General features: G+C 35.6%; 1 protein-coding gene across 7 annotated transcripts in view; it reads left to right on the forward strand.

The window, feature by feature from the left end:
- The window catches only part of LOC117328109 (rab-3A-interacting protein-like), a 47,116-nt gene that overhangs the window by 10,304 nt on the left and 8,879 nt on the right, over window positions 1-27,933 (forward strand). For 2 of the 7 annotated variants that reach the window (XR_004532855.1, XM_033885474.1), the window contains exons 3-8: window positions 23,614-23,812; window positions 23,944-24,039; window positions 24,541-24,618; window positions 24,912-25,163; window positions 26,840-26,968; window positions 27,748-27,827. Coding sequence is in view for 6 of the 7 variants with exons in the window: in XM_033885474.1 (XP_033741365.1) it covers window positions 23,614-23,812; window positions 23,944-24,039; window positions 24,541-24,618; window positions 24,912-25,163; window positions 26,840-26,968; window positions 27,748-27,827 (834 nt within the window). In the remaining variant the exon portion in view is untranslated. Of the gene's footprint in view, window positions 1-11,643; window positions 12,144-15,007; window positions 15,032-17,919; window positions 17,944-18,977; window positions 19,001-22,566; window positions 22,733-23,613; window positions 23,813-23,943; window positions 24,040-24,540; window positions 24,619-24,911; window positions 25,164-26,839; window positions 26,969-27,747; window positions 27,828-27,933 lie in introns of those variants that run through there. The other 5 variants (XM_033885475.1, XM_033885478.1, XM_033885476.1 and 2 more) reach the window with 5 other exon arrangements.

Genomic DNA, 27,933 nt, shown 5'->3' on the forward strand with positions numbered 1-27,933 from the left:
GCCAGAGATTGTAGCCAGTATTGGGTGCCAGGAGAGGACTGTCTTGGCCAGAGATTGTAGCCAGTATTAATTGGGTGCCAGGAGAGGACTGTCTTGGCCAGAGATTGTAGTCAGTATTGGGTGCCAGGAGAGGACTGTCTTGGCCAGAGATTGTAGCCAGTATTAATTGGGTGCCAGGAGAGGACTGTCTTGGCCAGAGATTGTAGTCAGTATTGGGTGCCAGGAGAGGACTGTCTTGGCCAGAGATTGTAGCCAGTATTGGGTGCCAGGAGAGGACTGTACATGTCCTGGCCAGAGGTTGTAATCAGTCAGAGTGTTGGGAGGGGACTGTACATGTCCTGGCCAGAGATTGTAGAGATGAAGTTGTACAAGACCTATATTATTATAATTCTTACATAACCATATATATATGTACATATTCATGGTTTTCATCGTTTCACCTGGGTCTTTTTAAACTTCAAATTTAGCATTATTTCTGTAGTATTAATTAGTATTTGAAACAATTCAAACAGATGTTTAGTTTCTTATGTATATCCAATTTTGTGGAATATTGATGCAACATGTGAATTGTTGGTCACTATGATCTGTATTTCCTGTTTCAGTACTTTGAGTAAGCTTTGCGTGTATCTATAGTTCTTGGTAAGACTTAGTTCTTGGTAAGACCTAAGACTTCAAATGTTGATAGCTCCATTTAAGATATTTGCATTAAAGTAGGGACTTGAGGATTATTAAAGCACTGAATTGTAATTGATAAACACTGCATCATATACTTGTCAATACATTATTTCCTTTTATGACTTGTGAAATTGTTCCCCAGATCCCTGGTGCCTAGCGCCAGTGACAGTGCTGTGCATGGAAGCTGTCTGTCCATTGGGGTACAGGTGGGCAGTCTCTTCACTGCCCTGGCTATGATGGATATAGAGCAAGTATAACTGTGTCAACACACACTATAGATAGTCATTGTGTTTCTCTAGTAGTTATGGTACATTGTATATGGATGACATGGTTCACTATTCCGAATCATGAAATGACCCAAAATTGATACCTATATTTCATTGATATTGAATATTGTGCAGACGTACTCTGCAATGAATGTGATTATTTCTAAAGGAATCAAAGTAAAATGTTCGCGGTACCAAATATCTGATCTTTAAATTAAGAAAATGGAGAACCATATACCATGTGCTATTGTTCCAATGTTACCCGAGTAGATTTTAGACACAAGCTGGTGTGATATTGGTAATAGTGTCTCGTGCTTGGCTTTTAAAACCCTTCATTAGTATTATGTACTTGTTTTAAATTTATTCCATTCCATTTTATTGTTTCACTTTTTACTACTTTTGATGATTTTCTATTGTTTTTTTCTAGCTTGGTATGTGGTGGTCACAGTTGTGTACTGGTAATTCCACCCTCTAGTTAATGTTCCTATTTTGTCCTTTATTGCTGTTGTAATGATCACGGGATGTGCACATGTTTGTGTACGTAGGTAGCAAAGAAACCTTTCAACAATTTTTTGATTATATAACCCTTGTATATCTTCCAATTATTTATTATTTTTTCTATTGATAACACAAATGTATAATACTGTACAAGAAATAGGTACTAAGTCTGATTAAACATTTTGGTAATTTAGCAAATTAAAGCAAATAAATGTAGAATGAAAAGATAATTTATCGTAGCTTATCACAGTATGGTAGCCTGCACAATTTGGTTGTTGTAGGTCTGGTACATGTTTGTGCAGTTTATTGTTAGATAACTATTAATCATTATGAATCAAACTTAGATCTTAAAGACGTGATATTTTTTGTATAGTTTATATTTCTTGACAACACAATGTATTATTTTATCTAATAAACATTGACAGCTGTACAGGATTGGCATGTCGATAGCTAAACATAATTCATAGGGATAACAAGAAAAAAGTCACAGGTGTAGTGAGTTAGGGAGATAACTGCAAACCAAATGACAGGTGTGGTGTGTAAGGGAGATAACTATAACACAAATTAGATGTGTGGTGTGTAAGGGAGATAACTATAGCACAAATCACGTGTGTAAGGGAGGTAACTTCAACACAAATCACAGGGGTGGTGTGTAAGGGAGATAACTATAACACAAATCACAGGGGTGGTGTGTAAGGGAGATAACTATAACACAAATCACAGGTGTGGTGTGTCAGGGAGATAACTATAACACAAATAACAGGGGTGGTGTACATGTGTAAGGGAGATAACTGTAACACAAATCACAGGTGTGGTGTGTAAGGGAGGTAACTATAACACAAATCACAGGGTTGGTGTGTAAGGGTGGTAACTATAACACAAATCACAGGTGTGGTGTGTAAGGGAGATTACTATAACACAAATCACAGGTGTGGTGTGTAAGGGAGATAACTACACAAATCACAGGTGTGGTGTGTAAGGGAGGTAACTATAACACAAATCACAGGTGTGGTGTGTAAGGGAGATAACTATACACAAATCACAGGTTTGGTGTGTAAGGGAGGTAACTATAACACAAATCACAAGTGTGGTGTGTAAGGGAGATAACTATAACACAAATCACAGGTATTGTGTGTAAGGGAGTAACTATAACACAAATCACAGGGGTGGTGTGTAAGGGAGATAACTATAACACAAATCACAGGTATTGTGTGTAAGGGAGTAACTATAACACAAATCACAGGGGTGGTGTGTAAGGGAGATAACTATAACACAAATCACAAGTGTGGTGTGTAAGGGAGATAACTATAACACAAATCACAGGTATTGTGTGTAAGGGAGATAACTATAACACAAATCACAGGTATTGCGTGTAAGGGAGATAACTATAGCACAAATCACAGGTATTGTGTGTAAGGGAGTAACTATAACACAAATTACAGGGGTGGTGTGTAAGGGAGATAACTATAACACAAATCACAGGTGTGGTGTGTATAAGGGGGTAACTATAACACAAATCACAGGTATTGTGTGTAATGGAGAAACAGAATAGTAATGATAGATACATATATTTGATCTATGTTGTTAAAATGTACACTGTATCATTAAAGGAATAAAATAAGTCTTCTCTCTATCATTAATATATACCAAGTTGCATTAAAATATATTGAATTTATAAAAGATGAATGGTGTCATTTGCTATATTGCTTTCCGTGTTTAGACTTCAATAAGATAAATTTGTGTGTAAAAGGCCTGTATTTACTAAAATGTCTTTGGGTATATTTTAACAGGTTTTCTGAACTCCTGATTAATTTATTGCATGTGTAGTGTACATTTGTGAATAATTCTGACTCAGATTGGGGAATTTGATATACTTATCTACATGTTTCAACTTTAGGTGTATTTAAACAAACCAAAAGTATACTTAACCTGGGTCATGTTACTCTTGTTTGTACCCATTGACATATATTACGTGACCATAATTACATACTACATAATAGATCATCATCACTTGAGGTGGCAATCATAAGCTTTTGATTTTAATACATACTGGTAGATTTATTTCAAAAATAAAATGCTTTTGTTTTACACCTGAATTCAAAAAATTATAAAAAAAAGTTTTTAACTGCATTGGCAATACACGGTACCGGTAATACAGGCGTATATATTATCAGAACTAACATTGACAAAGTGAGTAATAGATCATTTGTCTCATGTTTATGATTGTTTTTGAGTCTCTGATCATCAATAAGGAAACTGTGCCTGTAGAAGGGTTTTTACACATGTAGACAAAGATATTTGACAGTGACTGATGTTAGGCTCATGTATGTGAAATATATTACAGTGAATTGAAGGCTGGTTGTGGTCTCATCACTACCATAACCGCTACCATGCACCACCTTATACCAGCTTAGCTTAGTAAAACACACACATTTAAAAAAAACAAGAGGTGAAAAAATGACAGAAAGTGATGTATCCTGGACAGTTGTACATGTATATTTTTCCATCAAACATTTACATCCACGTATATACTTAAATTAACCAAACATGAACATAAACATAAAATGAACCAGAATGTATAAACTTATCTAAAAGCAAGCTATAATTAATTTGTCTGGTCTGCAGGACCAAGGTATGCCATACTGCGGGGTCCATTGCTGTTGTATCGTCTGTCCGTCAAATATTTCTTCATACAAATACTTTTTAACTACTGATTAGAATTGAACTTCATTTGACTGGAAGCATCCGTGCGGCCTGGGGGAAGGGGCCAAAAGAGGGAGTTTGGTTGTGCTTTATATATAAATATCTAATTCTGTGAAACTAAGTAACAGATATCACTCTTGACAGTGCTAGCATATATCACTAGGTGGTAGATATTCAAAATTGTGCAAATGGTGGGGCTGACCCACATGGGGCTGTGGGGCAGGGCCAAAAGGAGGCAGTTTGTCTTATTGCTATAAACAACTTCTTTCTTTTTGAAAAAAAGCATCCTTGGGTTAAGATAATTCAATTCGGTTTACAACCCCTGGCCTGTTGCCCGATAGGCAGGGCCAAAACCTGTCTTCCTTCTGTGGGAATAACAGGAAATTTGTCTTATAAAGTACCTTTGGGGGAAAGGGAATTACATTTTGTATAAAAGGTTATATGGTCTCCTTGGGCTTATAGGAGCAGGACCTAACAGGAGAAATATTGCTAATTCTTAGAAATCTTTCTTTTTTTCTGGATTGCCACAGTCACATAGTCGATTAATAGGTATTGCAATGTCTGTATGGTTTCCATCTAAAGTCTGGTGTGTTGGTACAAAGTTTAAGTCAAGCATGATCCTCCTTCAGTAGCATTTACCATACATGTAATGTCTCTACTTCTAGTCCTTCCTTTGACTCCTAGCTATATAGTGTCTGAAGCATTGTTCGTGAAGATTGGGCTGGGAATCCTAGTTCTGCAACCCACTTCCAATGGGAAAAGCCTTTCAGTCCATCTCTTGACCATACACTGTGCTATCAACTCGTCATGCTTGGTCTTCTTATTCATGCATGGGCTTCCTTATAGCTTGCAATCTTCTTCTCATGGTACCATGGGATCTGTTGCGATACGGATTTTGGACTGCATGCTTCTCAGACATCATGATGTTAGGCCTCAGTGTACATATCTCCACAATATCTCATGTACCCCTTCACAGGTTTAGTTCATACTCACACCTGGCATGCGCATCACACGTGCACCATGATGATGGTCCATCATAGTCGACATCAAATTTCATTTTGATGGTCATCCGTCAATGTCAAAGGTGAAAAGGTCAAGGGCCATTCTTGATCACTTTTGAAACAAAATGCTTATGTACACAAGACTTTCTGAGCATCAGACCATCAAGTTCTACACCTGATTAGATTTTGGTGGTCTTTGGTCAAGATTAAACATCAAAAGTCATACTGGACCTTTTTAAGAAAATCAGGTACACTTAATATCACTGAACCATATAGAGGGTGGTTTACAGTGTATCAGGGTGACAGTTTTGTAGTCATTTAAAGGGGTGTAACTATCTTGAGCATCATAGTTGTCATTATCATGGTCATTGCATGGTCATCCCTATACCAAAAAACGAATCATCATATCTTTACATTGATCTGTAGTAGCTTATAATCTGGACATAATGTGCTATACTTGGCTTGACCCTCATAGTAATTCTACATAGGTAGAGGTCGTTATTGTCATGCATCACTAATTATAAGGATATGGCCATCAGCCATACACTGACCACAGTAGTCTCACCTGAAATATGACCTGGGGATGGTCAAAACTAATAAACATGTCACCAAGCCTGTACATTCTTCCCTGGTGATTTGTGATGAAAAAGGTTCATTCATGTGTAGTAACACTCAATTATCATTTTGGGCCAATTTAACCTTCAAAGAGATAGAAAAGTCATTAATGAAAACAGGTGATTTTGTATAAACATTAGAATCGCCAGTCATCCATTATTCATATTTACGATGTGAATTTCCAACTTTTGCTTATATATGCTTCCTTGCGAGAATGTCCAGCGATATTGTGATTAAGTTTCCTCAAAAGTAAAATGATCATAAGTTGATCCTGAGAAAATTGAAGGCAAGTTCTCATAATACATTGCTGTGTTTAAATTTATACTGTTTACAGTAATATATATATACATCTATACATGGCATCTATGATAATATTTAGAATATTTAAACTTTTATTAAAAAATCCTGATTAATTATTTATTTAGTTTTTCCACCAAAAATTACAAGATTTGATAATATTTCAGTTATCCAGAAATGAAAAATATAGCATCTTAAGTTCAGAGGATTAGTGTGAATTAAAGTTATAAGAGTTTGGAATATAGAGAATACATAATTAGTGTATTAAAAAAATATAAGCTGTATTTTGGTGAGGGTAAAGAAAGATGAAAGTGGCGAGCCATGGAACCTTTTAACCTATGTGCTAAGATTCTCAAATACAGCTGTTTTCAGTCGCTGCATGCAAAAAACAGCAAAAATATATTTAGTGGGTGTTATTTTGACAATGCGGATGCCAGTTGCAGTATAAATCATTATAAAGGTATTGAAAGTTGGGAATATCAGTATTGAAAGTTGGGAATATCAGTATAAATGTATTGAGAGTTGGGAATATCAGTATAAATGTATTGAGAGCTGGGAATATCAGTATAAAGGTATTGAGGGTTGGGAATATCAGTATAAAGGTATTGAGAGTTGGGAATATCAGTATAAAAGTATTGAGAGCTGGGAATATCAGTATAAAGGTATTGAGAGTTGGGAATATCAGTATAAAAGTATTGAGAGCTGGGAATATCAGTATAAATGTATTGAGAGTTGGGAATATCAGTATAAATGTATTGAGAGTTGGGAGTATCAGTATAAAAGTATTGAGAGTTGGGAGTATCAGTATAAATGTATTGAGAGTTGAGAGTATCAGTATAAAAGTATTGAGAGTTGGGAGTATCAGTATAAAAGTATTGAGAGTTGGGAGTATCAGTATAAAAGTATTGAGAGTTGGGAGTATCAGTATAAATGTATTGAGAGTTGGGAGTATCAGTATAAATGTATTGAGAGTTGGGAATATCAGTATAAATGTATTGAGAGTATCAGTATAAAAGTATTGAGAGTTGGGAGTATCAGTATAAAAGTATTGAGAGTTGGGAGTATCAGTATAAAGGTATTGAGAGTTGGGAATATCAGTATAAATGTATTGAGAGTTGAGAGTATCAGTATAAAAGTATTGAGAGTTGGGAATATCAGTATGAAAGTATTGAGAGTTGGGAGTATCAGTATAAATGTATTAAAAGTTGGGAATATCAGTATAAAAGTATTGAGAGTTGGGAATATCAGTATAAAAGTATTGAGAGTTGGGAATATCAGTATAAATGTATTGAGAGTTAGGGAATATCAGTATAAAAGTATTGAGAGTTGGGAATATCAGTATAAAAGTATTGAGAGTTGGGAATATCAGTATAAATGTATTGAGAGTTAGGGAATATCAGTATAAAGGTATTGAGAGTTGGGAGTATCAGTATAAATGTATTGAGAGCTGGGAATATCAGTATAAAAGTATTGAGAGTTGGGAATATCAGTATACAAGTGTGTACATGTAATGAGAATTTGGAATATCAGTTTAGGGTATTGAGAGTTGGGAATATTATAAGTATAAATTTAATGAGAGTTGGGAATATCAATATACATGTAATGAGAATTTGGAATATCAGTTTAAGTAATTGAGAGTTGGGAATATAAGTACAAATGTAATGAGAGTTATAATATCTGTATATGGTATTATGTCCTTGTTTTAATAACATTGTTGAGAGAAAATGACAGGGCTAGCTAGCTGTCATATTGTGTTAAAATGTAACAATTGACTGAAAGTAAATTGATATGGGAGTGGTATTTGAGAGTAAATCATTATGTTACAAGTAGAGGGAAATGAAATGTGAGATTTAATGTGGGGATTTTATATATCTGTGGCTATATCCATAAAGGTTTATGATTATGTTACTCTGAATCCAGGAATCACGTACTACACCAGCAGCAACACATCAATACGATTAACCTTGATACTTCAAAAGGACAGCATTCCTTGTATGCAAGTACTATCATCTGATTGTGTACAGTGTAGATACTATTCAGGAATTACATTTATATCCCCTGATTGTGTACAGTGTATACTATTCAGGAATTACATTTATATCCACTGATTGTGTACAGTGTATACTATTCAGGAATTACATTTATATCCCCTGATTGTGTACAGTGTATACTATTCAGGAATTACATTTATATCCCCTGATTGTGTACAGTGTATACTATTCAGGAATTACATTTATATCCCCTGATTGTGTACATGCAGTGTATACTATTCAGGAATTACATTTATATCCGCTGATTGTGTAGAGTTGTATACTATTCAGGAATTACATTTATATCCCCTGATTGTGTAGAGTTGTATACTATTCAGGAATTACATTTATATCCCCTGATTGTGTACAGTGTATACTATTCAGGAATTACATTTATATCCCCTGATTGTGTACAGTGTATACTATTCAGGAATTACATTTATATCCCCTGATTGTGTACAGTGTATACTATTCAAGAATTACATTTATATCCCCTGATTGTGTGGAGTCGTATACTATTCAGGAATTACATTTATATCCCCTGATTGTGTGGAGTCGTATACTATTCAGGAATTACATTTATATCCCCTGATTCATGCAGTTTGTCCATGCCTTCTATGCTGAATCTCTAGTCAAAAAGAGCTAGTTCTCATTTGTTATGCTTCTGTGTAACTAATTGGTGTTATTTTGCCATTTACTTATAAAGCGATGAGTTATATATAATTATGTCTGGTATAAAGAACAAATATATTCATGGTGAGCTTTCCTTTTCAGAAAATCAGGACATTGCTCCTCTAGGCTAACCTGACCTGAGTGCTTGAATCGGAATAGTTGTGGAACATTATTTTGTTATCATTTGATTCTCATTCCATAAAATCAGTCTGATTCTTCTGTTCATAATGGGTAACTTTGTGATATACTGATAAATTAGCACTTTTCTATATCCTTAAAGAGAAAAGCTCTCGTAAACTCATAACAAGCCAGAAGCCAGTCAGGACACTGAGACAGTCATGAAAAATTAGATTATTGCACGAAACAATAGAAAAATGTCAACTAATGCTGAAAATGTGAATCTAGCACAAATTCCCCCCCCCCCCCCCCCCCCCCCCACACACACACAAAAAAAAGTAGTCCAATTGGACAGACACATGCATATTATCATTTGACTACTTCACTATCCATGGTCCATACAGTAGGGAACTGTTCCATGGTCCATACAGTAGGGAACTGTTCCATGGTCCATACAGTAGGGGACTGTTTCATGGTCCATACAGTAGGGAACTGTTCCATGGTCCATACAGTAGGGGACTGTTTCATGGTCCATACAGTAGGGGACTGTTTCATGGTCCATACAGTAGGGAACTGTTCCATGGTCCATACAGTAGGGAACTGTTCCATGGTCCATACAGTAGGGGACTGTTTCATGGTCCATACAGTAGGGAACTGTTCCATGGTCCATACAGTAGGGGACTGTTTCATGGTCCATACAGTAGGGGACTGTTTCATGGTCCATACAGTAGGGAACTGTTCCATGGTCCATACAGTAGGGGACTGTTTCATGGTCCATACAGTAGGGGACTGTTGCATGGTCCATACAGTAGGGGACTGTTTCATGGTCCATACAGTAGGGGACTGTTCCATGGTCCATACAGTAGGGGACTGTTTCATGGTCCATACAGTAGGGAACTGTTCCATGGTCCATACAGTAGGGGACTGTTTCATGGTCCATACAGTAGGAGACTGTTTCATGGTCCATACAGTAGGGAACTGTTCCATGGTCCATACAGTAGGGGACTGTTTTTCACCTGGGATTAAAATGACTATGTTGTAGAAGATATTTGGACATGATACTCTAGATTGTAATTAACAAAAAAAAAAAAAAAAAAAAGAATTGCTTATATTAAAAGTTAAATGAGACCTTGCTTCAAAATGACTGGCTGTTCATGAATTGATAAATGCAGCAAACTGGCTATTCTTGCAGTGATAAATGCAGCAAGTTTTAACAAACAACATTGCAAGGGTCTGCATCATTTCATTGTCTTAATATGATTTAAATGGTGCATAAATAGTAATGTAATAGCTTATCTGTTCCTCTCAAATTTTTATTTCATGATAGTCTGGAATGTTGTGGTAAGTACAAAGTACTTTGTGTCACTGTGGTTTGGTCATCCGTTAATAAGTAGATGAGATCATGTTAAAAGATTATTTGTTATTTATACATCATATCCGAAAGAAATTCATTGTGTTGGTGACTCAATCAAAATAGCTGAAGCGAAGGTCTGGCTTGGTCACATTTGTCCCTCTCCTCCTCTCACTCATACAGAAAAATATAAAGTTCTATCCTCTCCTGACAGCCATGAGGTGTGGGAGATTACAAGTGTTATAAGTAACTATAATAACCACAAGTGGAGGTCAACGGTTGAGTGGGGTCAAGTAACACGCCCACAACTTGTGCTACACATTTCTATTGCTAAATACATAATATTTCTCATGTAGAACATCTTTTTATTTCTTGTGTTTGTTGCTGTATGTTTTTTGGATATTTAGATATTTTCCCATTTAACATATAAGTGAAATTAATATATAAAATAATTATATCCCCCCCCCCCCCCCCCCCCCCCCCACACACACACACACCAAAAAAAGGGGAGAAGAGCTTATATCTTTATGCATAACATTGGAATGCATTTTATGTTTCACAGTATACTAATTACATAAAATTGAATAAAAATCTTATGTTTCCAGAATGGCATGGAAGAATCAGAAATGTAAAGCCCTTCCTGGTCTTTAATTTCAGGGGTTTTCTATCTAACATTTCCCCCCATATTTCCCCTGGTTTTATATGCAAATTATTGGAATTTATAGTTTTGCTTACCATCAATGTTCTTTTAGGTTTCCATGAGTTTCAATTAAGGGTGTGTCCAAATTTTACAATTATGAAAAAGAGCAGAAAATAAGTGATTTTAAAATAGAAATGACACATCGGAAGTCTGCAGGAAAGAACTTCTCTTATGTATCTGTATCACTTACCTCAGATTGACACACCCCTTTGTAAAAGTCTAGATGTTTGTTGTGGCTGTCCATTCTGAATGTACATGTACATTGATTCAAATTTCATTTCTGTGGGACAATTAGAATTAGAGCATCAAAAACATATATAGAACTGATGACAAAAACTCTCTCCCAGGTCAGCTGTACATTGCATCAATAATGTATTTGAGTATATTATAATGAAATTGATTAAGGTTTGATATTGTCCAAGAAATATCTTCTGACATCATCAATGTTTTCGTTTATATGTTAATGACGTAAACAGTGAGACAGCTCTCGGGCAGTACATGTCAGAAAGTTTGACACTGCTTGTTGTGATGGGTATGATTGATTCTGTGGTCGTCAGTGTAAAATAATAAAAAGGTATGACAGCCGTGTAGGTAAAACTGTGATAGCCTGCATACCTATGTAAGTAGTCTGACAAGTTGACATACAACAAGGCCAGTGCTAAGTAAAGATAGCTGTCATTACAGTAATCACCTAGCTAGCAGTGGGATGTCTATCATGTCCACTACACCTTACTGGCATCTATAACAAAACAACTATTGGATGTGTTAATGTTTACAACTGTAAAAAATACATGGCCTTGTGCTAGTCAAAGTAGATTTTACTAGTTTATACAGGGGATGAAAACAATCTTTATTGATTTTGTGAAATTTTGTGGAAATCCCTTTGGTATTTCTGTTTATATTGTCATGCAACATATCATATATACATACATGTATATATATAAAGGGTAGTTGATGTGTCTAGTAGGAAGTTTAAAATCGTGACATCACAGTACAAACCCACCAGTGCAGTAAGTCAGCTGTATACACCGATCAGCTGGGGCTATTTTTGGATGTCAGGGGAACTACTTTGTGTGAGGATAATTACGACACAGTATATATGTTGAGAAAGAATCAAATTAGAATTCAGATGCATAAACTGCTGCGGACATCGACCATGCCGTCTATAAACAACAACAATGAAGACAAGTCTTGTGGACTGTTCATTCTCTCCGTCAGGTAATGTATAGTCAATCATACCGATATCAACACGATACAAACACGTTAAAACCAGGCCATGTCCGTAAACATGTACTGTGATGTTAATATTGTCAGTCGCCTCTTTCAAACTGAAATGTATATATAGTTTTTTGAAATCTTATGAGATTTTTCAACTGAAATATTTGATATGAAAATGTGTGACTGGTTTTAATATAAACAGATTTGATTTTACACTGATATGTATAGTCTAGCATACCTTCTCATGAATGTCGCAGCTTGAAGTCTCTATGAAATATTTTGTTTACTTTTTCTGATTAGTCTACTATGTGAGGGTTTTAATTTATAAAAGTAAAATCTAAGATAATGGTACTGTCACCTGTTTCTGTGACGTTATAGTATCATACATTATAAATGTCATTATTTATTGAAAATGTAAAGGAGGACAGCCCTGACGATAATTATATACAATATGTAATAATGCTCTGTGTTTATAAATAGATGTTTTGTGTAAGTGCATCATTTTGGAAGTTTTATAATACTTTAACGTTAAACTTATTTTAGTTACATCAGATGAGGAAAGTATTTATATCATATATTACTTAACACCCAGTAAATATGCACATGTCTATCGTGTAGGTCATGCCTGACAGTAAATATGCACATGTCTATCGTGTAGGTCATGCCTGAAAGAATTCAAAATTTCTTTGTCCTTTCTTCTTTGTCCATTGTGAGTTTCAGTTTTAATTTAATTACAGCACAGTAAATATAACTATATGTATGTTTGAAAATTTATATACTGCCTGTGATTAAATCAAATCTGCTGTTTGTATGTTTCATTACACGTTTTTATCAACTTGTGTTTTAACGGTATCAGAAGTACTCCACTCAACTCTCATTTAAACATTAACAATGCAATGTTATCTACATAAAACTCAGTATTGATTGATTGAAAACCATCAATAAAACATTCTAGTAAATATCTGTTGCTATAGACATATGGCCTTGATAATGTTTATATACACTGAGTTAACATAAATAAGATAATAGATGTGAGACTAGCTCGGGGCTCATGTTTTTAGGACATCTAAGGTATGCCAGGAGTTGCCTTGGGTTAAGTGATTAAATCAGAATCAATATTATATGGTCTGTTACTATTGTCATCAATCGCACATCAAACAAATCTTAGAAGTTTGAAACTTTGAAGTTTGAAAGTTTTTTTTATCTAATTGTAGTGTACACAATACAATTGCGTTTTAAGACTGAAAGGCAAGATTATAAAATTACATTGGTATACGTAGTTGATGTAAAAATATAAGACTATATATAAAAATCCTACATAATTGTTCTTCAGTAAATGTTTTAGATTATCTATTATAATAAGACTTCTAAAAGCTGAATTAACCTTCTGGATAAGAACAGTACCTAAGAAAGATTACATTATGATTAATACAGTAACTACATTACATTACATTAGTATGATTAGTACGGTACCTGAGAAATTACATTATGATTAGTAATTGGTACCTAACGAATTACATTATAATTAGTATGCAGGTACCTAAGGAATTATATTATATGATTAGTTCAGCTCCTAAGGAATTACATTATGATTAGTATGGTACAGTACCTAAGGAATTATGTGTGGTACATTATGATTAGTACATCAGAATCTAATGAATTACATTATGATTAGTGCGGAACCTAAGAAATTACCATGTGATTAGTATGGTACCTAAGGAAATACATTATGATTAGTTTGGTACCTAAGGAATTACATTATGATTAGTTTGGTACCTAAGGAATTACATTATGATTAGTTTGGTACCTAAGGAATTACATTATGATTAGTTTGGTACCTAAGGAATTACATTATGATTAGTTTGGTACCTAAGGAATTACATTATGATTAGTATATGGTACCTAAGGAATTACATTATGATTAGTTTGGTACCTAAGGAATTACATTATGATTAGTTTGGTACCTAAGGAATTACATTATGATTATAGTATGGTACCTAAGAAAGATTAAGTTATATTTGGTAATAAAAGCATTTGAAAGTAAATGAATGGAAATAAAAAAAAAAAGAGAAAGAATCTGCATAATCATTTTTTACTCCATTCATCTGGTTTATCTGGTGCTAAATTGTAATGTAGAGTGATAAATTGCCACTGATATGTATGTTGGATGATTAAGAATGGATGAATGATGACGACATGTTCTCTGAATTTCTGCATATTCGCTAAAAATATTGAAATAGTAGTCAGTTGTATGGGAATCAAATTTCACCAAAAGTATGAGTATGTTGGGATGCCAGGGGTGACCGAATGGGAGACAACTCCAGGGTCTGGCTGGTGACACTTAGGTGAGGAGGGGGAGGGGGGCCGGGGGATGTTGAGTGTGACTCAGGCACACAGAATTAGCCACTGGTATTTTTCTGGTGTTTGCCACCAATGTATTGGACAGGATCAATATAAGAGAGGGAGGCTGTGCTTGGCCTATATACTGCATCACCAAGTTCTCCTCCCGGTTTGGCTGTATGTGGAAATCCTTTAGTGATGGTTTAATGGAAATAACAATTCTGGAGCTTTAGTTGTGTTTCCTGTGACTGTTCATTGTGCATATGGTGTCCTTGACAGTTTGCGAAGCGAGTCGTCACATTTGGTATTTGAATTTGATTAAGTTAATTATGCTTTATGTAGTAACATTGAGACATCTGTGGTAGCTGGGCTCGCAATCCATAGGGAGGAAACCTTTTAAACAGTGGCTCAGGAGTCTTTCCATGTTCAGAATTCAACGGTTTAAGCAGACATACATTTCACCAATGGCGGCCTCCGAATTTTTACATTGAGGACTAGGTCCACTACTGATTGAAGAGTTACACAGAGCAAGTGAAATTCAGAAATACGTAAGGCATTTATCTACACAATTTTGTCAGTATTACTTATATTGATCCTGAAGTAGAAGCACATCAGATAATGTATAGATATATGTTTATGATATAAGTATGTACTATAAAACAACAGTCACTATAGGTCACTAGGTTAGATTAGATTAGGTTAGGTTAGATTAGTATTGTAAGTGTAAGTATGTATAGTATCATCAGTAATGATGAACATTCAGGCCCTGTAACTTTAATGATCCATGTATCACACTTCTGAAATATGTTCTGCATTCTGCAGATCTTCACTAAAACTCCTTCACAAAACCTCAAATCCAATTTCAACAAATTTTTATTGAATTTTTACACATCAAATGGATTGAACATCAGGCTAACCCCTTCCAAATTATTACAAATAATATGCATTATAGGCGAAGGGAGGGAACCCCAATTTATTTTGGAATATATAGTTTGGTAATTAATTAAAAACAAAATCTGTATGATATCATCTTTTATGCATTTAATCAATTGTATTCATACCAAAAACGTATTGATGATATATCGTACTTGAGCTCTGTTGGATACAGGCCATATATAGGCCTGACAGCATTTTATCTGTTGAAATAAATGTCTCCCCACCGATTGTTACAACCGCAGTGCTGTACTCTTATCCATTTTTCTTACGATCACAAATTAAAATTTTGTCTTAGCGGAAATATTGATCCTGCTCTTCTAAGTTGAATAAATCATATATGTTTTTAAATTTTGAAGAATTTTGAGATCAGAATTCAGATATGGAAATTTGGTTTTTGACGTTTTTGGTTAAGACATTTACATGATTGGTATATGTTACAGCTGGCGACAGTGTTTGGTATTGATTTCATAGTAATGGTCCAGAATTCATCTTAACTGTTATTGTGATGGTGGAATGGGGTAGACTTATAATGGGAATAGATTGGTAAGGCTATCTTGTAAATGAGGGATGGGGTAGACACATGCTGAGAAAAGTTTGGTAAGACTACCTCTCTATATGGAGAAGTTATGAATTAATATACTGGGTATATTCCTTGTTGTAAGTTATCCAAAATAATTAATTTACTCTCATGTTTGAAATGATCCAAAATAATTAACATCCATGTTTTGAGAACTAGCTCCAATATAATTATCATCCATGTATTTTTGTTTTTGTTTTTTGAATTGCCTGCTGTCTGCACAAAAAAACTAAAACTGTTCTGCAAATGTTGTTTATTAGCCCCAGGCTAATATAATAGGTCATGAAAATGAGAGGGTGGGGACACATCTTAACCTTGACCTATATATGTTGTATTGCATTCTGAGATTTACGAGAACAACTCTATGATTCTGTGCACATTTAAGTTATATTAGGCAGGGTTTGAAATGAGATGAGCTTCCTGAGACTGCTATATATGGATGTTTATGATCCAATAATCACTACTTTGGTAAGGGGTGTCCGTTCACTGCAGATTGAGGAAAGCAGTTCCTATTGCCAATTAAGTGCAGCTTCCATGTCTTTAATTAAATAAACCAAGATTAAATGTCGTGATGTGAGGATAGTTGGGTTCCCTACCAAGGTGAAGGTTGGTGGTATAGAAATGACCATCAGTTCTACATGTTCCAGTAGGATGAGGTCTATCATGACCTTCAGCAGAACCAGACTTTAAATGTCACAAGAACAAGAGGATATCTAACTGCTACATGTTAAAAGTGTAGACTTTATTGTAAACCTTATATGTTTATCACCCCTTATTACTTGTAATGTATTGCAGTCTGTTAGTAATGCAAGATTTTCTCATGAAACTCTTAAGACTGTAATAAATATATAAATATAGGATTTAACATAATCCTCAAGTGACTACAGACTGTTTGTCTTGAAAATACTCCTTGGATTTATGATAATTACCAAAGTAAATATACTGATTTAATGTGTTTTGAAAGTCGTTGAAAAATGAAAATGTATTTATAGGTATAGCAGATCTGGGCTGGGTCAATAGTTCCATGCAAATGGCTCAATTAGCATTTTTTTTCGGCTCAGATATTCTTACATGCATAATAACAAAAATAGTTTTGATTGACAACAACAAGGAAGCGAACATGAAGACAACATTGTGGCAGGTCAGACACAGATCAAATGATTGACTTGATCTGTTATTCCTCATCCTCTTGTTGCTTCAAGGGCGGTACATGTGGCCTGGATGTCAAGGGCGGTACATGTGCCCTGCATGTCAAGGGCGGTACATGTGCCCTGGATGTCAAGGGCGGTACATGTGCCCTGGATGTCAAGGGCGGTACATGTGCCTTGGATGTCAAGGGCGGTACATGTGCCCTGGATGTCAAGGGCGGTACATGTGCCCTGGATGTCAAGGGCGGTACATGTGCCTTGGATGTCAAGGGCGGTACATGTGCCTTGGATGTCAAGGGCGGTACATGTGCCTTGGATGTCAAGGGTGGTACATGTGCCTTGGATGTTGATAGAGGTGGATTGTAACTATGTAGAACATCCATCAGAAAGTTTAGGTTAGATGTTGTTTAGTGTGATTTTAGTACATATGTACATACTAAACCACTGTAATAGAATTACCAGTAGATAGATAAACAGTAGATGTATTAACAATAGTTGATGCATTAATATTTATTAATATTGCAAATTACTTGTGCAAGGTAAAGTCCTTCAGTTCAGTACACCTCTCAGATCTTGTATGAGTGTGGATATATTTATTTATTGAAATGGGCCCTTCGTTGTGACACAAATTCATAATTTATACAAGAATGTGATGATTTAATGAGCTTGATAATTTATGGAATAATTTTGTGTAAGCACCTCACAGTGGATTGTTTCTCTTCTTGTGAGTGCCGTTATGGACAATTAGCAAGAGTTTGTGCCGTTGAATCTGTTGTATTTCTGTACTGGAATGTACCATGTAAGTACTAAAGTGTGTAGTAGGTACAGAGCTCAGGGACGCCATGTAACAACTTACATTTTGTACCTATTAATTGTCACACCTGATGTATACTACTGGTGTCTGTACTGGTACTGGTGGAATGTAGGGACACAGACAACATGCTGGCTGTATACCAGCTCCTACAGTATAGAGATGATGGTATAGATATGAAAGACAAGGGTATGCTGTATACATAACATGAGAATTATTGTATAGACGAATCTAACAGTTTTGTTTGTCTGTTGATGTTGATTTGAGGAGAATTCTTATTCTAGTCTGTGTTAAAATGGGAAACACAAATGTGTTAGACTTTTTGATGAAATTTGGTACATACCTGGTAGGTAATTACCTATTGTGATATCAACTACAATGCGCTTTATTCACGACTGCAGGGTCATTTGGGGGAACAGTCCTTGTTACGATAAGCATTTGTTATCTAATATTGTAAATCTTAATACCTTGACAATTTTAGGATATTTTGTTTTCTTTCTTGGTGAGGGGAGGGGTGGGGGAGCTTGGGGTACTCAAGGGAGGTTATAGAAAATGATGAAATTCTGAAAATCCTGCTGGTGCCAAAACTGTCTAACATTCTTCAGGCACAACCTCTCAGAAGTCCTATAATAGAAACATTTTCCTGGTTTATACACATCCATCCTACAAACTATGTAGCTTACTCCAGCCATTCCTCATTGTAAGGTATGTAAAGCATGATCATCACCAGTAGATATCAGTATCAGTGTGTATTGACACAAAGGCAGATGTTGGCCCCGACTTATCTGAATGTCTCCACCAAAATTGATATCAAAAGACACCATAGCAGTAGCTATTAGAGGTGACTGTCTGTCCTAGAGAAAACGGAGTCTGTATAACTGGTGATGGGGGAATATTAGTTCTGTCACAGACAATACACAGTCTGTTGATAGATTTACTCTACCATAACATTGCTGTGTATCCTACTCACTTATCATAACACTCCCCCCAGAGAGGGATAGCATCACTTTGTGTATTATCGTCTAGTCCAGAGATAGCCGTTTAGGTATGTTATTCCTCTTATATTCCTCTTAACACACATATCCTTGTTGACTTCACTATAACCCTGTCTCTGTGTCATTGGCCTTGTATGTTATGGCAGTTCAAGGGTTTTCAACTTAAACAGTGAAAATGTTGGCATAGCCATTGATAACAAACTTTGCAGTGTTTAATTCAAGTTTTTTTTCCAGACATTATTAGAGATAACCTGATTTTTAACAATCGGTTCCCTGGCTTTTGGCCAATATGTAGGCCCTAAGAGTCGTACAAGGCTTTGTAAGGTGTAGGGGATTATACTGAATCTTCGATGAAGGGGTTGGTTATATAGTGCTACTTTATTTTTCTGTCATTGACCAGTCGAAGGGTCAAGTTTATTTCACAAATTGTTGCCATATGAGGACATTGACCTTTGGAGATATGTCCAGTTTGAGATGTTGACAATGGAGTACACTGTTGGAGATATGTCCAGTCTGAGATGTTGACAATGGAGTACACTGTTGGAGATAGGTCCAGTCTGAGATGTTGACAATGGAGTACACTGTTGGAGATAGGTCCAGTCTGAGATGTTGACAATGGAGTACACTGTTGGAGATAGGTCCAGTCTGAGATGTTGACAATGGAGTACACTGTTCCACAGATTTTGTGAAATTTTACATTAAAGATGACTACTCTTGTCAGTTTCAGGATAAGTTAAGTCATACCTAGTTGTCGATACTGGAAATTTCCTTATTACATGTAACAAAGAATACAAACACTGGAATCTGGTCAGCCATACAGTTTATTTATTTAGATAGTTAAAACTATTTTCTATAGTGAATTATCATCAGAACCCATCCATTGTAACACATTTGAATTGTCATTGTGTTTTCAATATTGTATACTTGAACATTTAACCTTAATGGTACAAAGTGTATTTGTAGGATTTCCCAAGGGAAACATTTTATTGATGAGATGAAATTTATTCTTGAAAGAATGCAAACCATATATATATACATTATATAAAACTGAACCTAGCTGTAATTGGGGATATGCATGGCAGATGATGTATTGTTTAACATGTGCAGGAGAGTGATAGTTTTGAGTATGGAAATAGCAATCTATCGATATGGTACCTACTGCATTGAAGGATAGATAAAGTACCAGACATGAATATATTTGTGGGACATGGAGGTCATCCCAGCTGTATAATGAGGAAGCTCCACTCCTTGGTGTATAATTAGGTGAATGAATTTTGTACTGGGATGTATAATTAGGTTATATTGAGATATCTAGAGCAGCTTCACAGTGCATGGGAAGGCTGTCAAAATCAACAGTAATTTGATGAACAAGCAGTGTTTGGTCCTACAGAGGACTGAACACAAGAGGGAACAATTGTGGTATAGACACTTCAACAATGCATCATTAATACAGAAGGTCAGTATTAATATACTGAGTGTATAATTAGTACAAAAGGTCAGTTGTACACAGTTCTTAGAGTACTTAGGAAAATAAATGCCTTTAATCAGAACAATCATAATTAAATTTAATGCGAAATTGAAACTTTCAAAAAGTGATTCAATGAGATCAGCGCTAAAATATGTAACATTTGTAATGCTTATAAAACGTAAATAACATATAGGCCAACAACTTTTACATACAATGAGTTAGAAGGACTCGTCTTAGTGTCTTGTTATACAGACATCAGTGAAATGTGAGAATCCCACACTTAGTACACTACACTCCAGCACCGCCCTACTTTGGTAACAAGGATATATAGATATAAACCGCATACATGGGCAAATCTAGGGTGGGTAAAACAACTATAACTGTTTAAGAGTACACCAAAGTGCTTTATAACGATATATATATATATATATATTATAATTTCATAAGAAGGAGTTTCTTTTTTCCCTGTATGTCTGGGTGATCAATTAAATTCAGAAATTTACTGTCTAATGTTAATTTTAAAAGTCTCAATTACTAAAGTTTTAAGTTGCTTCTTGGTATGTCTGTAGTAGTATGGGTAGGATTGTGGTATGTCTGTAGTAGTATGGGTAGAGATGTAGGATTGTGGTATGTCTGTAGTAGTATGGGTAGATATGTAGGATTGTGGTATGTCTGTAGTAGTATGGGTAGATGTGTAGGATTGTGGTATGTCTGTAGTAGTATGGGTAGATATGTAGGATTGTGGTATGTCTGTAGTAGTATGGGTAGATGTGTAGGATTGTGGTATGTCTGTAGTAGTATGGGTAGATGTGTAGGATTGTGGTATGTCTGTAGTAGTATGGGTAGAGATGTAGGATTGTGGTATGTCTGTAGTAGTATGGGTAGATGTGTAGGCCGGATTGTAGCTATAGTTTAGAAGTTGGGGATTTTTCTATGTCCTAGTATAGATCTTGTGTACTGTATGCCTGTGAATGACATATTACTTAGAAGCTATGAAAGGTTATTCCTGGGTGTAATTGGTTATAATCATGCATGCAGTGACTGTTTAGGAGAACTATTTATAAGATTGCATCAGTCAGCAATTTCATGAAGGATCACCATTCATAACACAGGCAATTACCTGTTAGGAGAGACCTTTTTTTTCTTGCAACAAGAAAATGGAGTTGATTTTGTAACAATTGATGCAATTTTGAATCAATGATGGTCAAGATTCCAAGTTTGAAAAAACACCAAGAATTGTTTTGTTTTCTGGGAATATGCAGAATTCATATGGTTTTATATAATTTGTGTTGTTTCTGAAGCTTTTACTTACAATCCAATAGTGATGTACATGTCACAGGATGGAATAGTGTACATGTGATATGAGGTGGGGCAATTAAAGCTGTTGTATTCAGTACAGATTAGTATAGTCTGTGATTAACACCACGCTACAAGAGATTGTGTGATGATACATGATGCTGTGTTATATAAATGTGTATCATTTGGGTGGAGATTTTACATGTAAAATAGGATATTTTTAGCTATTTCTGTCATGCACAGTAAATAGTTATAATCTTAATCGTCTTTTGTTGCTGCAAGCTTTAAGCTGGCCTGTGATTGTTTGTCAGTATGACGTCTGAATTTTAGCCTTTGGGAAAAGCTTGCTTCTCATTAAAAAAACTATACCCATTAACTACATGGATTTAAGAACAGTCTTGATTTTATTCCACTTTATGTCCATTAACTTTTTAAATTGCTTGATTAATGTGTATTATGTGCTGTTTGTCTTATTTTTCACGGAACATATCTGTTTGAATGTTGACATTGAAGACAACCCATATTTTATATATAATCAGCTAAAATTAGGTACTGATTGTTTTACACATTACTCCAGGTTTATCTGTGTCAGTTTCATTTCTTTAATTGGTTAGAAATTAGGAAAATTCAGACTTGTGAAATAAAACAACTTCACAGTATTAAACTGCTACAGGAGACATGGATACAAAATACACGCTAAAGCTAATGTGAAAAAAAATACACAATTACATTTTGTACATTGTAGGTGTAAGTTAATTGCTATGAGGTTGTGATGCCATAAGGGCGACATGCATAACCACATAGGTGTCAGTATGTTGCCCAGGTAGAAATGGCTTGTAGGCAAAATTAGGTGCCTGTTACTCAAGTACTTGGTCACATTCACACCTACAGGGGGTTAAAGTTAGTGGCGAGAGACGTCAGTCGGTGTGATACACCAACAGGAGAATACGGATCACTGTGTACCAGGATATCTGTGGTGATGTGGCTATTACTTGTGTTTCTATACATATCTAAACAGGTACTTTGCCATACGTTACTGAAGGCCTAATTATATGTACATTTGTGTAGAATTTTAAAAACATTAAGATAGGAAATAGAATAACCTGGAGGTAGATATCAATACCTCTGGATATTGGATGAAAATGACATACGTTGTTCTTTATATATATATGCTAATTATGTCTGTCTCATGAGAAGTTTGACATATTGGTCTTTATGCTATATCAGTATATGCCTGTCTCAACTGAAGTTTGACTTACTATAGAAGGATATACTGTAACAAGGTGATGGACTGGTTGTTGATGAGGTTGACCAGCAATGGATGCTTCAGATTTTCTGTGTTTCCTATCATTTAGATACTGTACAGATCTAGAGTGGATGAAGTTGACCCAATTGCATTCATTACCCTTTGAATGCAATTTCTATTAGTATTGCTCACCTTGGAAATTGCATTAATTATTCTTATATGTATGTGTATTAATACCCTTTATCATCTACTTTTTCCAATTTCCCATGAAAATGCATGATCTCTTGTCAGTGTGTTTTAATATTTTGATGAATTTACTAAAGTGTTATATCGTGAATGATATTGCTCTGAAAACATTATCTATTGCTATGTATAGTGGGTTTACAATTTTATAATTACAGCATTATGTTGCTTTGCTGATATTTTAAAAGAATACCGGTTTGCCTAGATCTGTTTATTACTATATAAATCCTACAAATGATTGTAGTAACAGTATCCGTGTTTGGTTTTATCCTTTTTTCAGACTCTGTTTGGATTTACAGTTAAAGGATTGAGAAGCAGCAAATATATAAAATGATATGTATTTCACTTAAAAGATGAACAATTGGGTTTTTTTGTGTCAAGTGTTGATAAATTTGTTGTTTTGTCCACAGGCCTGACAATGAGACCAGCTACATCAACAGTGACACGACCGAGCTGAGACAGGCCAACGTGCGCGCTCGTGGGGAGCTGCGACATGCCATGTCCGAGATCCTTCCCAATGAGCCTGTACGAAGGCGCAGTCAGACAATGGCCAATGCGAAAGAACATGCCTTCTCTCGTTTACAAGAGGAACTACAGAAGGCCCAGGAAGTAAGTACAGCAAAGACAATGTAATTACACAAACTTTGATACGTCCATATATTCCAATATTTGTTTGTCCCTATAGGGACTGATATGAAAGAAGCTGGAATATTTTTGTGTTTTTTTGTTTTTTCATCTAGGAACTGAAATTGAGGGATGAGGAATGTGAGAAGCTTCTGAAGGTGAGAGACCAGATGGGTGAAGAGCTGGAAGAACTCACTGCTTGTCTATTTGAGGTGAGGTTTTATAAGGACAAATGGCAATCTTAGATGATGATTTTAAGATATTCTTTTTTTTATTCCATGTTTTCTGTTTTAAAGATGACTGTTTATACCAAAATGTTAAGTTATGCAGTCCTGGTGGCATATAGGTCTGAAAAAAGAATCTTATAATAACTACCTTGTATTTGGTGGATACAAAAAGTAATATATACTTTACAAACTTAGGATTTTCCAAGAAAACTGGGCAGACTTTAAAGTACTTTTGGAAATTATGAATGAAATGATCAAATGTTGGATTTTGATTGCTTTGGTAAATTATGATGTCTCCTTACAGACCTTGTGAGGTCTGTTTTGTTTCTGTTGGCTAGATCAAACTCACCAATGTGGCAGAAATAAAGTTCAATTTAAAATAAGAGTTGACAGTTATTGAAAGAACATTTGTAAAAATCTTTTTGACGGTACCAGCCTGACACCTTTGAAAATCTTTGTAAATAATTATCATTTTTATGTAAACAGGAAGCAAACAATATGGTTCAAGAAGCCAATTTAAAACGGATGCATTCTGAGAAACTGCTGAAAGAGGCTACAGAAAAGGTAAGTAAAATCACCAGCCTTTGTAAAGTTGAAATTTGTTCTGGTCTATTTTGATACAGATTACTACCTGAGGCCTATTTTATATATAATGCTCTGTTTCCTTCGCTATAACATTGTTTGTAAAAGTTTTGTTTAATCAATGCTACTTTTTCACCAAACAGTTTGTTTTGTTTATACAATATGAAAGTCCTGAAAAACTTTCATTGGTTATGTATAAGTTCAGTTATGACACTGAAAAGTTCTAGTCAGTTGTAGAAAGACATTATTCTGTATGTATATATTATCATCACTAGATCGAGGTACTGGAGGCAGAGGTTGTGGCCCTGAAACAGCTTGTCCTAACATCAACACCAAGCTCCCCGAACAAACACTTGCACCCCCAGATAGACACGGTCAAACCGGAGGCTGCTAAGAAGGAAAAGGAGAAGACTATCAAACCATTTTGGAAGACACATCGGCGGTCCACCAGTCACCATGAATTTACTCGTGAAGCCAGACAGGAAGTTCAGGCCCAGCAGGAGGCCAAAAATGACCGCTGTAGTGATGTAGGTTATAACTGGAATTGGAGGTTTAAATGAAAAAGTGTATCAATTGTATCTTTTCACTTAGTCTTTGTGCTTGATTAAAATTTACTTGCAATGTGAGGAACATAAATATACAGATCTAGCATCCGTACAGATTAATACAAGTATCAGACACTGTCTCCCTAGAGACTGACTCATGCTTTTAAGGTTGTCTCCATTAGCAGCGTGTTAAAAGCCTGGCTATAATAACACTGCCACTGGTCAGTATGTCCTCTGGGAATGATTTCATGTCCTCTATATCATCAACTAGGGGTATCTCATTGTGTTCAGCTCAGTATATTATATTGGCCTGATAGGTCAGACTGGTGTTGTCAAATATCTATTATGTTCTCAGTTGATAGATAGAGATAGAGGTATGTGGAAATCAATGGAAGGGAAGTAATTTGGCATCTATTGAGAATTTTTAGCTCACCTGGCTCAAAGGTCCGGTGAGCTTATAATTATGCAATGTCACAGTGTCTGTCGTCTGTCCGCCATTTGTTCCATCTGTTCGTCTGTTCGTCCGACCGTTACGTCCATCGTCCATCGTCCATCAACAATTGCTTTAAATCGCTACTTGTCATAAAATACTGAATGTATTTTAACCAATGGACCTTTGGTCAGAAAGATCCTTGAGGGAAAGTGAACATATTTTGCATTAATAACAATTCTAAACCCCAAGGCCAGAGGGGTGGGGCCCAAAAGGGGAAGTAGAGGTAAATCCTTTAAATTGCTACTAGTCACAAAGTTATGAATGGATCTGAACCAAATTTGGTCAGAAACTTCCTTAGGGGAAGTGGAACAGATTTTGCATACATGGTGACTCTGATCCACCCTTGGGCCAGTCTAAGGGGCGGGGCCTAATAGAAGTAAAGTCCTTTTAATCGTTACTTGTATTAACACTGTTAAGATCCCCACCCCATAACCGTATATAGCACAGATTGGCACTTAGAGATAAACACAATCCTGTTGTAAAAACGAGGCCTTGGGGTCTACCTCATCCCAAGGGACTTAGTTTCTTGGTTATGTTTTTGAAACCATTGAGATCCCCACTGCCTTATCATATATAGCATTGTTGGGCATCAAGAGGTAAACACAATCCTAATGTAAAAATAGGCCCTGGGGTCTTCCCCACCCCAAGGGACTTTGTTCCTTTAAACACAATCATGTTGTAAAAACTATCCCTGCAGGTTATTTTCAAACCTCTAGGGAGTCCGGACTTTGTTTCTGGTTTCTTTAGAGCATTTGATATCCCTATGCCATAACCATATATAGCATTATTCGGCATCAATAAATAAAGCCATTAACGAATTGAACATGAACATTATTTTGATATTTTGTCAAATCCAACCAGGTGAGCGATACAGGCCCAGATTTGTTCTGTAATTGTGGTCACAAAAAATTAATGTGACATGACTAATTATCAGAGTGCAACAGTGAAAAAAATATCACAAGCTACTTATAACAAGAAAACAATATCCATGACATTGATTTGTAACATTACTTATAATCATTATTTCAAATATTTCAAAATTTATGAAAAAAAAGTATCAATGCTTCCAGGAGCTGGTTGTCAGCTGATACACATGTTTATAACAACATTTTGAAGGTAAAGACATCAGGACAGAGAATAATAGAATTCATTATTGTGTTGACAGATTGATCCTGTATTCTTTGAGGAGTTTGTCATGTGGAGGAAGAAACCACGCCTGTCCAAGGACACAGGCTTCCTATCAAGGATGTACTCGGAGGACATCAGCCCCTGTCTCAACTTCACTAATAAACAGGTAACACTAATTAACAGGTAACACTAATAAACAGGTAACACTAATAAACAGGTAACAGTCAAGGCAGCATCAGGGCAGTTCCTGTAGTCTAAGGTAGCAGTGGTATGATTCCTAGTTATCCTACATCTGCTATACATGTTGGTCTAAGGTAGCAGTGGTATGATTCCTAGTTATCCTACATCTGCTATACATGTTGGCCTAAGGTAGCAGTGGTATGATTCCTTGTTATCCTACATCTGCTATACATGTTGGCCTAAGGTAGCAGTGGTATGATTCCTTGTTATCCTACATCTGCTATACATGTTGGCCTAAGGTAGCAGTGGTATGATTCCTAGTTATCCTACATCTGCTATACATGTTGGAACATTGTTAATGGTTTTATCATTGTGTAGTCACATTTAGAAAAAAATGATATTCAAACATTTCATTTAATAGATTTTCATTCATCAGTATCATTTTGGCTAGTGTGGCTTAGAGCTACCCCAGAAATAAATACAGATGGGAAGGGCAGGCATGTTCAATTGTATGATATCTGCCACAAACAAAAGAAAACATGTTTTTATGTATAAAAATAATTTGGATATCACCAACTACATGTATATACTTTTTATACTGTTTCAAGTAGCCTATCAAGTATATATATATATTGAGCATTACATCCTCAGTATGAATTTTCGTTTGTTAAAGCGAAGATAAGACATACTAATTTTGCAAAACCACTGTAAAACTCTGATATAACATTTTCGTCATTTTAATGTTAAAAACTGATTTTATTTTAGTTGTCCGAAAAAGTGAAAGACTGTGTGGAAAACAATACACTGACGATCGAACCCATTCCAGGTGACAGCTCCTACCCAAGGTAAGGTCTGATGGTTTGTTAGGGTTAGGAACTTCTATACAACACTGTTTACTATAGTAACTATACATCACACATCACTGGTTACTGTATACCACTAGTTACTATG

Source organism: Pecten maximus, chromosome 5 (genome assembly GCF_902652985.1).
Source record: "Pecten maximus chromosome 5, xPecMax1.1, whole genome shotgun sequence".
In the NCBI taxonomy this organism is placed as follows: Eukaryota; Metazoa; Mollusca; class Bivalvia; order Pectinida; family Pectinidae; genus Pecten; species Pecten maximus.